The following is a 13400-nucleotide window of genomic DNA, read 5'->3' as shown; positions in this document are numbered from 1 at the left end:
AGTTGAAAGTAATATTGACTAGTTTATATGACATAGGAATTTATTAGAAGAATGTCAGAGTATCTCAAGGAATCCAAGGGAAAGTTGAAAAGCTAGGCCAGCTAGAATTAGGCTGGTTTCCAGAAGCATGGCTGTAGAAGTTTTTTCATCTAGACTGTTGTCATTAATGTCTGGCTGACTATCTGGGCAGGTATTTATTGGGCTCCTGCTCTGCTGACACTGTGCTAGGCACTGAGGGTGCAGAGACATCATCCCTGTTCCTAGGAGGAGCTCCATAAAATTCCAGATTCTTGGGGAATTGCATACTACAGCCTCAGCTACTTGAGTTCCTTTGTGTTCCATGTTGTGAGATGGAAAAGAGGAGCAAGAGCCCTGAGGGCAGAGAGAATTTATGTAAACTGGAAGCAAGTGTTCTTGATGGTGACTGGCAGGGTGAGCAGCCAGAGCCTCTGTCTGGAGTGGACAGGGGTTTGCATGGTTTTCCCTCCAGTAGAGGTGCCCAGTAGGGAAGGGAATGGTGGCAGCGCCCCACTCCCCAGGGCTCTCCCAACTCCCTCATAGCCAGAGGAAGGGGTGTGGGAACCTTAGACTGCTGGGGAGGTTCCTGGGTCCTGACTGGGCTCATCTTCACACAGGCTCCTGATCTTGTCCAGGACCAGAGGTTCCTTCCTGAAGCTCGGGATGGTTTGAGAGAATCAGTAATAGCCTCCTGGAACAATTTCTTTAGTATTCAGAGGAACTGAAGTAGCTAGAAGGATAAAGGGAGAAAGTTTCTATGAAAAGAATCAAAAGCAAAACTCCAGACAAAAACCTAGAACAAGTTGTTGAAGTTCAATTCTTTGTGCCTCAGAGAAGTGAAGAGACCTTGAGCTGTGCCTACCTCCAAGGGCAGCCACTTCTAAATTTTCTCAGACAGAAGAAAATGTCCTATCATTAAGGAGGAGTGTCCTGTCTTCCTGAGTCATTCAGTCTCTGGCAACACTAGAGTCTCTGCTCTTTTTTTTTTTTTTTTTTTTTTTGGTGATGATGATTTATTTATTTATTTTTTTAATTTTTTTTTATTGGTTGTTCACAATATTACAAAGCTCTTGACATATCATATTTCATACATTAGATTGAAGTGGGTTATGAACTCCCAATTTTTACCCCAAATGCAGATTGCAGAATCACGTCGGTTACACATCCACAATTTTACATAATGCCCTATTAGTAATTGTTGTATTCTGCTACCTTTCCTATCCCCTACTATCCCCCCTCCCCTTCCCTCCCATCTTCTCTCTCTACCCCATCTACTGTAATTCATTTCTCTCCTTGTTTATTTTCCCATTCCCCTCACAACCTCTTATATGTAATTTTGTATAGCAATGAGGGTCTCCCTTCATTTCCATGCAATTTCCCTTTTCTCTCCCTTTCCCTCCCATCTCATGTCTCTGTTTAATGTTAAATCTTTTCTTCCTGCTCTTCCTCCCTGCTCTGTTCATAGTTGCTCTCATTATATCAAAGAAGACATTTGGTATTTGTATTTGAGGGATTGGCTAGCTTCACTAAGCATAATCTGCTCTAGTGCCATCCATTTCCCTGCAAATTCCATGATTTTGTCATTTTTTAGTGTTGTGTAATATTCCATGGTGTATAAATGCCACATTTTTGTATCCATTCATCTATTGAAGGGCATCTGGGTTGGTTCCACAGTCTAGCTATTGTGAATTGTGCTGCTATGAACATTGATGTGGCAGTATCCCTGTAGTATGCTCTTTTTAGGTCTTCAGGGAATAGTCTGAGAAGGGCAATAGCTGGGTCAAATTGTGGTTCCATTCCCAGATTTCCCAGGAGTCTCCATACTGCTTTCCAAATTGGCCGAACCAATTTGCAGTCCCACCAGCAATGTGCAAGTGTACCCTTTGCTCCACATCCTCTCCAGCACTTGTTGTTGTTTGACTTCATAGTGGCTGCCAATCTTACTGGAGTGGGATGGTATCTTAGAGTAGTTTTGATTTGCATTTCTCTGACTGCTAGAGATGGTGAGCATTTTTTCATGTACTTGTTGATTGATTGTATGTCCTCCTCTGAGAAGTGTCTGTTCAGGTCCTTAGCCCATTTGTTGATTGGGTGATTTGTTATCTTATTGTCTAATTTTTTGAGTTCTTTGTATACTCTGGATATTAGGGCTCTATCTGAAGTGTGAGGAGTAAAAATTTGTTCCCATGATGTAGGCTCCCTATTTACCTCTCTTATTGTTTCTCTTGCTGAGAAAAAACTTTTTAGTTTAAGTAAGTCCCATTTGTTGATTCTTGCTATTAACTCTTGTGCTATGGGTGTCCTATTAAGGAATTTGGAGCCCGACCCCACAATATGTAGATCGGAGCCAACTTTGTCTTCTATCAGACGCAGAGTTTCTGATTTGATATCAAGCTCCTTGATCCATTTTGGGTTAACTTTTGTGCATGGCGAGAGAAAGGGATTCAGTTTCATTTTGTTGCATATGGATTTCCAGTTTTCCCAACACCATTTGTTGAAGATGTTATCCTTCCTCCATTGCATGCTTTTAGCCCCTTTATCAAATATAAGATAGTTGTAATTTTGTGGATTAGTCTCTGTGTCCTCTATTCTATACCATTGGTCCACCCGCCTGTTTTGGTACCAGTACCATGCTGTTTTTGTTACTATTGCTCTGTAATATAGTTTGAAATTTGGTATCGCTATACCGCCTGATTCATACTTCCTGCTTAGAATCGCTTTTGCTATTCTGGGTCTTTTATTTTTCCATATGAATTTCATGATTGCTTTATCTATTTCTACAAGAAATACTGTTGGTATTTTGATTGGCATTGCATTAAACCTATAGAGAACTTTTGGTAATATCGCCATTTTGATGATGTTAGTTCTGCCTATCCATGAACAGGGAATATTTTTCCATCTTCTAAGATCTTCTTCTACTTCTCTCTTTAGGGTTCTGTAGTTTTCATTGTATAAATCTTTCACCTCTTTTGTTAGGTTGATTCCCAAGTATTTTATTTTTTTTGAGGATATTGTGAATGGAGTGTTTTTCCTCATTTCCGTTTCAGAAATTTTGTCGCTGATATACAAAAATGCCTTTGATTTATGCGTGTTGATTTTATATCCTGCCACTTTGCTGAATTCATTTATTAGTTCTAGTAGTTTCTTTGTAGACCCTTTTGGGTCTTCTAGGTATAGAATCATGTCATCCGCAAATAGTGATAATTTAAGTTCTTCTTTTCCAATTTTTATGCCTTTAATTTCTTTCGTTTGTCTAATTGCTCTGGCCAGTGTTTCGAGAACTATATTGAATAGAAGTGGTGATAGAGGGCATCCCTGTCTTGTTCCAGATTTTAGAGGGAATGCCTTCAACTTTTGTCCATTCAGAATGATGCTAGCCTGAGGCTTAGCATAGATAGCTTTTACAATGTCAAGGTAAGTTCCTGTTATCCCTAGTTTTTCTAATGTTTTGAACATAAAGGGATGCTGTACTTTGTCGAATGCTTTTTCTGTGTCTATTGAGATGATCATATGGTTCTTATCTTTAAGTCTATTGATGTGGTGAATAACATTTATTGATTTCCGTATATTGAATCATCCTTGCATCCCAGGGATGAATCCTACTTGATCATGGTGCACAATTTTTTTGATGTGTTTTTGTATTCGATTCGCCAGAATTTTATTGAGGATTTTTGCATCTAGGTTCATCAGAGATATTGGTCTGTAGTTTTCTTTCTTTGAGGTGTCTTTGTCTGGTTTCGGAATCAGGGTGATGTTGGCCTCATAGAATGAATTTAGCAGAGCTCCCTCTTTTTCTATTTCCTGAAATAACTTGAAAAGTATTGGAATTAATTCTTCTTTAAAGGTTTTGTAAAACTCCGCTGTATACCCATCCGGTCCTGGGCTTTTCTTGGTTGGTAGTCTTTTGATTGCTTCTTCAATTTCATCCATTAATATTGGTCTGTTCAAATTGTGTGTATCCTCCTGACTCAGTCTGGGCAAATCATATGACTTAAGAAATTTATCGATGTCTTCACTATCTTCTATTTTATTGGAATATAGGTTTTCAAAATAATTTCTAATTGTCTTCTGTATTTCTGTAGCATCTGTTGTGATATTGCCTTTTTCATCCCGTATGTTAGTAATTTGAGTTCTCTCTCTTCTTCTCTTCGTTAGCATGGCTAAAGGTCTGTCGATCTTATTTATCTTTTCGAAGAACCAACTTTTAGTTTTGTTAATTTTTTCAGTAGTTTCTTTTGTTTCAATTTCATTGATTTCCGCTCTGATTTTAATTATTTCTTGCCTTCTGCTACATTTGCTGTTGTTTTGCTCTTCCTTTTCTAGGGCTTTGAGATGAAGTGTGAGCTCATTTATTTGTTGTTTTTTTTCTTTTTTTGAGGAATGACCTCCAGGCGATGAATTTCCCTCTTAAAACTGCTTTCATTGTGTCCCATAGATGCCAATAAGTTGTGTCTGTATTTTCATCTATCTCTAAGAATTTTTTGATTTCCTCCTTTATGTCTTCTGTAACCCCTTGATCATTCAGTAACATATTGTTCATTTTCCATGTGATGTAGGATTTTTCCTTCCTTCTTTTATCATTGATTTCCAGTTTCATTCCATTATGATCAGATAAAATGCATGGTATTATCTCCACCCCTTTATATTTACTGAGGGTTGCCCTATGGCATAATATATGGTCTATTTTTGAGAAGGATCCATGTGCTGCTGAGAAAAAAGTATATCCATTTGATGATGGTTGATATATTCTATATATGTCAGTTAATTCTAGGTTATTGATTGTGGTATTGAGTTCTATAGTTTCTTTATTCAACTTTTGTTTGGAGGATCTGTCCAATAGTGAGAGAGGTGTGTTGAAGTCACCCATAATTATTGTGTTGTGGTCTATTTGATTCTTGAACTTGAGGAGTATTTGTTTTATGAATGTCGCAGCACCATTATTTGGTGCATAAATATTGATAATTGTTATGTCTTGTTGGTGAATGGTTCCTTTTAACAGTATATAATGACCTTCTTTATCCCTTTTGATTAACTTAGTCTTGAAGTCGATTTTATTCGATATGAGGATGGCCACCCCTGCTTGCTTACGAGGACCGTGTGCGTGGTATATTTTTTCCCATCCTTTCACCTTCAGCCTGTGTATGTCTTTTCCAATCAGATGTGTCTCCTGGAGGCAGCATATTGTTGGATTTGTTTTTTTAATCCATGATACCAGCCTATGTCGCTTTATTGGAGAGTTTAAGCCATTAACATTTAGAGTTACTATTGATATATGGTTTGTACTTCCAGCCATGTTTGATTATTTATCCTTTTTTTTTAATTTAGTTTGTTTCTCCATGATTAGCTTTCCCCCCTCCGTCTGTCTTTACTGAGGTACTTCCCACTGATGGTTTTGGTTATTGTTTTTCATTTCTTCCTCGTGTAGTTTTTTGCTCAAGATGCTTTGCAATGCTGGTTTTCTGGATGCAAATTCTTTTAACTTTTGTTTATCATGAAAGATTTTTATTTCGTTGTCATACATGAAGCTTAATTTTGCTGGATACAGAATTCTTGGTTGGCATCCATTGTCTTTCAGTGTTTGAAATACATTGTTCCATGATCTTCTTGCTTTCAGCGTCTGTGATGAAAAATCCGTTGTTAACCTTATTGGTTTACCCCTGAATGTAATCTGCCTCCTTTCTCTTGTAGCTTTTAATATTTTCTCTTTGTTCTGTATATTGGATATCTTCATAACAATGTGTCTTGGCGTTGGTCTACTGTGATTTTGTGTGCTCGGTGTCCTGTATGCATCTACAATTTGTATATCTGTTTCCTTTTTTATTTCTGGAAAGTTTTCAGTAATTATTTCATTTAGTAGGTTACTCATTCCCTTGGTTTGAATCTCTGTACCTTCTTCTATCCCGATGACTCGTAAGTTTGGTTTTTTTATGTTATCCCATAACTCTTGGATGTTTTTCTCGTGATTTTTTACCAGCCTTTCTGAGTTGGCTAGACTCTTTTCAAGATGATATATTTTGTCTTCATTATCTGACGTTCTGGCTTCTACTTGCTCCACTCTGTTAGTGATACTCTCAATTGAGTTTTTAATTTGGTTTATCGTTTCCTTCATTTCTAGAATTATTGTTTGATTTTTTTATAATCTCTATCTCCTGATAAAGATGCTTAACTTCTTCTTTTATCTGTTTATGTAATTCGTTTTCAGTGTGTTCTTTCACTGTTTGAATTTGCTGTCTCATATCCTCTTTACGGTTCCATTCCATCTGTCTAAGGTGTTCCTTGAGTTCTTTATATGACCATTTTTCTGATGACTCTAGGTCCTCCTGAATATTTAGGCTGTCCTGCATTGTTTGTACTCCTTTTCTTCTTTTTCATGCTGCTCATGTTACTTCTTGTTCTGTTTGACTGCTGAGTTACTGTTTACTCCTATAAATTTATTTGATGCTGTAGCCGCAGGTTTCAAAGAAATTATCTCCTCCGCCGCAGTCTGGTGAAGTCAGTGCTCTGCCATGGTGGTATCTCTTGCAAATGGCGACAGTTCGTTTCCCTTTGCCGGGTGACCAATGCAACGGGTAGGTCCTTACTGCCTCTCCCAAGCCCCGTTTCAAACCTGTGGCCACTACCTATGAAGGCTCGGTTGGCATTTACCTCCGTAGGATCAGAAGGGCTGACCAGTTGTTTCAGCCGGATGGATTAGTGCTGAGTCACAGCTGTTTGTCTGCGGGAAGCAGGCGAACGGGAGCTTGAATTCAGCCGATCCGGGCTCAGTGTGTGTTCTGAGAGGCCCAGACTGTTCGCCCCAGATCCACGTCAGCTCAGCATTGCCTAGTGATCCTGAGCAAACAGAATTTAGACTGTTTATGACTCCCTATGCCTGCACAGCTGAAGAGGTCAGAGACTTGATCTCTCCGCACCCGCCGCCATGTTGGATCTCAATAGAGTCTCTGCTCTTTGACTGTGACCTGTCATTATTATAAAGACTTCTCAAATAAACTCTTGGGTGAATGTTTCCTTTGTCCAAAATATTTCAAATCAACTTTCTCCATTCTCTTTGAAGGGAGCCATTAACCACAAACTGATAAATTATCATGAATTGAAGCCGGCAGTCTCGACAAGTAGCAATTAGCTACACTGAAGGAACTTGGGCCTAAAGGGTTCCCAAGGCATGTGCTGAGGGACATCTGTGGCTGAGTATTCCTGACTTCCCAGAGCTACCACCCACAGACCCTAGGGGAATTGGTGATCAAACACTCCAGGCTAGAGAAAGGAACCAGCATGTGCATTTTCATTTAAGAACACTTTATGCCTACTTCTCTCTCTGACCCCCAAAATGAAAATAGATACCTTGGTCTTAACAGCTGTCATTATAAGGACCACTTCACAGCCACAGTCCAGAAAATATTTCAGGGAAACTTTCTACTCTTGATACAGCCTTTACAAAAATAATAGATGCTGTTTGTTCCCAGAAATAAACTGGGACTCCTCTGTCCACCCACTGGAAAGACGCAATACCTCAGCCCACTAAAGAACATTGAAAAGGAGCTTGCATGTTCAGATAAAAGGAAGAGCTTATGAAAAAAAGACAAAAGGAGAGAGAACCAAATATAAGAATGAACCAGTTATTGAAGTTTAGATTCTTTCTGGCATCTGACCTCAAGTTGTCACTGTTCTAAGTTTGGCTTTATCTCATTCATAGAAGGAAACACATTCTTCCATTAAGGAGAGCAGTCCAGGATGAAGTCATGAGTGCTGCATGGCTTGATTTTTTTTTGGGGGGGGGTGGTACTGGGGATCGAATCCAGGGCTTCGTGCATATGAGGCAAGCACTCTACCAACTGAGCACTCCCCAGCCCATTGAGTGCTTCATGGTTGTTCCATCTCAACCCTAATACACATGTGATATTTGCTTTCAACACATTTCAGTAATTTTATCCATTACTCAAAAATGTCCCCTCTCTACTTCCTTAACTCAGTGTAGTTGTAAGAACATTATCCAGTCTCCTTTTTGTCACCTGATGTAGGGTGAATTTTTGGGGGGAGGGGTTACCAGGGATTTAATTCAGGACAACTTTTCCGCTGAGCCACATCCCCCACACCTTTTTATTTTTTATTTTTGAGACCAAGTCTCACTAAATTGCTTAGGGCCTTACTAAATTGCTGAGGCTTTCCTTGAACTTGAGAATCTCCTGCGTCAGCCTCCCAAGTTGCTGGGATTATAGAAGTGCACAATGATGCCCCACAAAGGTAACTTTTTAAAAATGTGAGATATTAATCATTCTTTTGATATGTTTCAGATAGAATGCTTTTGACTACAAGTAACAGAAAGCCAAATTGTAGTGCTTAAATAAAGAGGGTATTCTTCTCATGCAAAAGAGAATTCCTGAGATAGGTAGTTGCCGACATGACTTCATAGTGTTAGATCTGAGAGTTCTGCATCATATTTTTGTATGTTTTTTCTTCTATTGACCTTTCCTTCTTGGTGATAAGATGGCTATTTAAACTCTGTACATAACATCTGCTCTCACAGCAAGATTGGGAGAAAGCAGAACCACAATACTTCCCTTGAAAACTTCATGACTGACTTCTTAGATTCCATTGTCAGCCCTGGATCCCTAACCCCTTCTCCCTCAAATAATAAATACAAGGAAGTAGGTTGCTATGATCATTCTCCAGCACCTAGGAAATTTTTACTCCAGACAAATTTGAGATTCTGTTAAGCTAAGAGAAAAAAAAAAGATTATGAATGGCAAATGTATTGTCTGCCATATGTCTTCAGTGGCCAAGACTAAGAAAAACCATAGACAAAATCGAGCACTATTAGTCTGTCATTTTCCATGATAATGGTGGTGATTATTTTGATCATCTTCTATCTGTGATGAATGAGATAAAGCCAAACTTAGAACTGTAATGTTCTTACAACTACAATTTAAAATTATTATCACAACTTTAAAAACTATATAAAATGATCTTAATAATAAAGACATGAGAATTTGACAATGTATTTCAGAAACCTTTCTGGTTTGACTTACCATTGACTTATGGGTTTCATTTACAGGAATGCATTTGAAAGAAATAATGGCAATGGAGTACAAAGATTTAGCTACAAGGATTTTCCTTGCATCATCATTTTGAAGAACAACCAAAGAAAGGAAAAAAAGGGGAGAAAGAATCTAAACAACCAGCAGTAGGAAATTAGTTAAATAACCCTATCCCTCAGCATAATATTGTGCAGCAATTAAGATAATGTGGTAGAAAATCATATAATTGCATGGAAGTATTACTGTCATATTGTTAATTTCAGAAGAGGCTATAAAATGAGATGCACAACATCATTTCAGTTTTTAAAAGAAATATTTGTATGTATGTGATGGATGCATATATACAGATAGAAAATATCAGAAATTTGTATGGTTAGTGCTTATTTCCAGGTGATAGGACGATGGTTTTTAAAAATATTTAATTCTAAATATATTTTCCACATTTTCAAGCATATGTGCTTTTATACAATAATGGGAAAATATTAGAAAACTGTAGACTTCATGAAAATTTTTCACCAAAGGATAATCATTTGGCACCTCTCTTAAGTGGTGAAGTCTGTGAAGGGGACCATTCTTCCATCAACACCCAGAGCTCTCTGGATTGCTTCCAGTTTTTCATCATTGTGGGCAAAGCTAAAATTATGATCGTTGTGTTGAAGCCCCCCCCCCAATTTTCTCAAGTATTTTTGCAGAATAGTTTCCCAGAAGCATTATCACTGAGTCAGTAGGTATAAACTTTTTTTTTCACTCATGATACATATTTTCAAATTGCTTCTCAATGGGGCTGTACCAAAACACAATGCTACTAGAAAGATCTTGCCAGCACTGAGGTTGATAATTGTATTTAGTGTTTGCTAATTTAGCAGGCAAAGAATGGTTCCTCATTATTTTGATTTGCATTTCCAGCAAGGCTGAACAGTCTTCTCTCTATGTTGTTTAGTTATTCTACTTTTTGTTCATGAATTTTGCCATTTATCTATTGGAATTTTCATATTTTCCTTTTCATCTTGTACAAATTCTTTCTGTACTAAAAATAATAACCCTTTTTTTTCTGTTGTCCTAGCTTAGCTATAGACCATTTCACCGACTGCTGTTTTCCTTCTTCTTTGGTTTTTTTTCCCTTTTATGTTTAAATTGTTATACAGTCAAGCCTGTCACTTTTGTGATTTTCTTTGATTTCTTCCAAGTTTGGAAAATTCCCACCCTTCAAGTAGAAGTAGAAGTTCAATAAACATTCAATATTGTTTGTATCTAGATTTTTTAGTGTTTACCGTTTTTTCACACTTACCCATTATAACTGATTAATGATTTAACATGCTGCTGGTTTGTGTTAAGGATTTAAATTCCTTGCCCTACAGTTTTCTAAAGTTATCTTAATTATATGTTGATAACATATAATTAAGATAACTTTAGAAATAACATATAATTAAGATAACTTTAGAAAACTGTAGGGCAAGGACCCATTTCTTACCTGTTCTTTTCATCATGTATCTGCTCATAACACATCTTTTAAAATGAGTTGATAGAGTTTTTCCTATTTTGTTGCATTTTAAACTTGTTTTCTGAAATTTCCATCTTGATTTATGCCTGTGTAATATAAACAAAATCCTCTGTAGACTTAAGAGTTTCTTTGGGGGCAGAAACCAAGTCTTTGATGTGATTGTTTCCTTTCTCAGTGGACAGGGATGCACAGACCTGAACCCAGGGCTCATTCATTCACTGAGCAATCTCATTTGTGCCTGCTTTCTGCCAGGTGTGGAGGAAGGTGCAAAAATGAAGAGGCAGGGACTCCGCCATCATGGAGTATATGACATGAAGTTTTTCCTGAAGGAAGTTCCTTCCTGAAGAGGAAGGAGGCTTTGTCCATCCCTGAAGAGCTTTACGTGTTTCAAGCAAATGATAATGTGATTTTCCTCTGACAGCTTTGGAAAGGTTAAATATGAAGCCCCATGGCTGTGGCTTTATTAACGGGGGCCAGCAGCAGCAACTCTGGGCCAGAACCAAAAGGATGACCTTTTCTGTTTAGACCAGGGTGCTGAGTTCACCAGCATCTGTTATCTGTCAAGATCTCCTCGAAGCATACTGCTTTTGTGGGCATTGTGAAGATACTCAGAGGACAGCCTATGCTCACAAATAGATGAGTCCTAAGCAAAACCCTCAGAATTGTCTTTAGCCTTGCAACCTGCTACTTTCTGTTTCTCTTAGGAACTACATTTAGTTCTCCTTGCTTTGTAATACCAGGATTATCCATTAGAAACTGTTCTCTGTTCAAACATCATATTTGCTAATGAAAATCAGTCACCTTGTCAGTGACTGTGAGCCAGTGATTACTTTGATAGCTCTAGGATTTTAAGAATTTTTTTAATATGGGAATGTTAAAACATTTTAAAAAGTAGAGAGCACAGATTAATGAACACTACACATATCACCTAGATTTAACACTTATTAGCATCTTGCCACACTTCCTTATCTCTTTTATTAATGTACTTTATTTTTTTATTTATTGGTTCTTTTTAGTTCTACATGACAGTAAAATCCATTTTGACATAATTATAAAAGCATGGAATATATCTTGTTAATTCAGTCCCCAGTACGTCTCCTTCCCCTCCCTCACCGACCTCCCTTCCCTCTTCTCTATTGATCTTTCTGCCATTTACCGGTAGTTATTTTAATTAATTTCTTGTTGATGTACACATGGTGAGATGCACTGTGGTATATTCACATATGTATATAGGAAAGTTATTAGTGTACTTTAAACAGATTACATGATGATTAAGGTTATAATCATAGGCTGCATTTGACTATTTTGTGTCTTTTTCTAAAAAACCTAAGAATAGTTTCCCCAAGGTTTTGGGCATTTTTCTTTTCTGTGGCATTAACTTCTGAGAGTTCTTGGATCTTTTAAATAGGGTTCATTAAGTTTTTCATGGATCCCATCTGTAATGTAGTTATGTTTCTCTTGATGCTTTTGTATTAGTTACTATAAACCTAAGGGCTTTGTTTGTTTGTTTGTTTGTTTATCATCATCAAACCAGCTTCAGTAGCTTTGAAACTGGTTCAGATCTGACATGGGCCAATAGTATTTACTAGAAAAATTTCTTATATTCATATATTTTAAACCTCAAATAAAATTATCGTGAGTTTATATAGAATTTATTGGCTTAAAAAGGATACAGAATAATAAAAATGGGTTTTGAATAACAGCCAAGAATAAACATTAATAAAAACCTTAATAACTATTTTTGGTATTCAGTTTGCAGATAAGTTCCAGGAGGTAAAAGAAGCTGCCAAATTAGCCAAAGACAAATCCCAGGAGAAAATCGAAACTTCGAGTAATCATTCCCAAGTAAGTCATTTATCCATGAAACAAATCTGAATGTGATTGGTAATCAAGATTCCTCATTCCTTGGTGCTCTTGGCAAGAAATGAATTTTAGCAGCAGGGTTTTGAAGGCTGTTCAAAATAAGGGGTATGTGACATGTTTTTATTAGACTTAAATTTCAAGGCATAATACTGTAGTTTTGACAGAAAATGGTTGATGAGATTGGAATTAACGCATGTCCCTAGACCTTGAGAAATAGGTGGTGGTCATTCTGTGTTTAAATGTTGGCAGCAAAGCAGCATGTTTCCTTGCTGTGTTGGGAGGTGAGGTCTGTATATAGGATTCTCATTGGTGGATGCAGGCACCTTGTACCCATCAAAGAGAAAACTGGATACCAGAGAGCCCTTTGTCTTAGTCCTGTAGGTAGGAGTCAGGTTGGAGATGGTATTCCCAACAGCTCTGTCTTAGCCAGAGAAGATCTGGCTTTTTCAGGAATTGAGAGTGTCTGTCTGCTATAAAGTATGATGAGTGGCTAAGGATTTACTTTAACCTAAAGTAAAAATACCAGCATTGCTAGTGTCTACACTGATACATGTGGTGGTGATGGAAGGTTGACAAGCTTATTTGTAGAAAGAGGAAGAGAGATTTCAGGATCAAGGGGTTGGAGTCAGGAATCAGCATGCTGTATTAGCATGCAGTCAGGAGTCTGCCTAGCTGGGCTGAGGTGTGCTGTGGGATGTGTGGGGATGTTCTTGGAGATACTGTGAAAAGACCCAGACTTCTTCATTAGTGGGTAGTTTATTAATTTTTTAGCTCCTTGTTTATTACTGGGTAATTGGTGGACATTGGAGGTTCTATGACTGTTGATGTGGAATTGACCTGAGGGTTGTGTGCAGGTGGAAAGGCAGCTGGGAGTGGCTCAGGGCAGAAAGATTTTTGAGGAAGCTTTAGAGGGGAAGGTGGCTGGGCCCTGGTAGCCTCTGGCAAATGACGAAGAAATGAATGTCAGGGACAGCTCCCAGGAA

The 13400-nt window shown here is 37.9% G+C and overlaps 1 protein-coding gene across 5 annotated transcripts in view; it reads left to right on the top strand.

Moving 5' to 3' along the window:
* HOMER2 (homer scaffold protein 2) overlaps positions 1-13400 on the top strand; it is a 139155-nt gene that overhangs the window by 113994 nt on the left and 11761 nt on the right. For all 5 annotated transcript variants that reach the window (XM_081293019.1, XM_081293017.1, XM_081293016.1 and 2 more), the window contains one exon: positions 12307-12399. In XM_081293019.1, coding sequence (XP_081149145.1) covers positions 12307-12399 — 93 coding nt within the window. The remainder of the gene's footprint in view (positions 1-12306; positions 12400-13400) is intronic.

This window comes from Spermophilus citellus (assembly GCF_964194105.1).
Source record: "Spermophilus citellus genome assembly, chromosome: 4".
NCBI classification, from domain to species: domain Eukaryota; kingdom Metazoa; phylum Chordata; class Mammalia; order Rodentia; family Sciuridae; genus Spermophilus; species Spermophilus citellus.
This window is presented reverse-complemented; position numbering and strand designations above follow the sequence as displayed.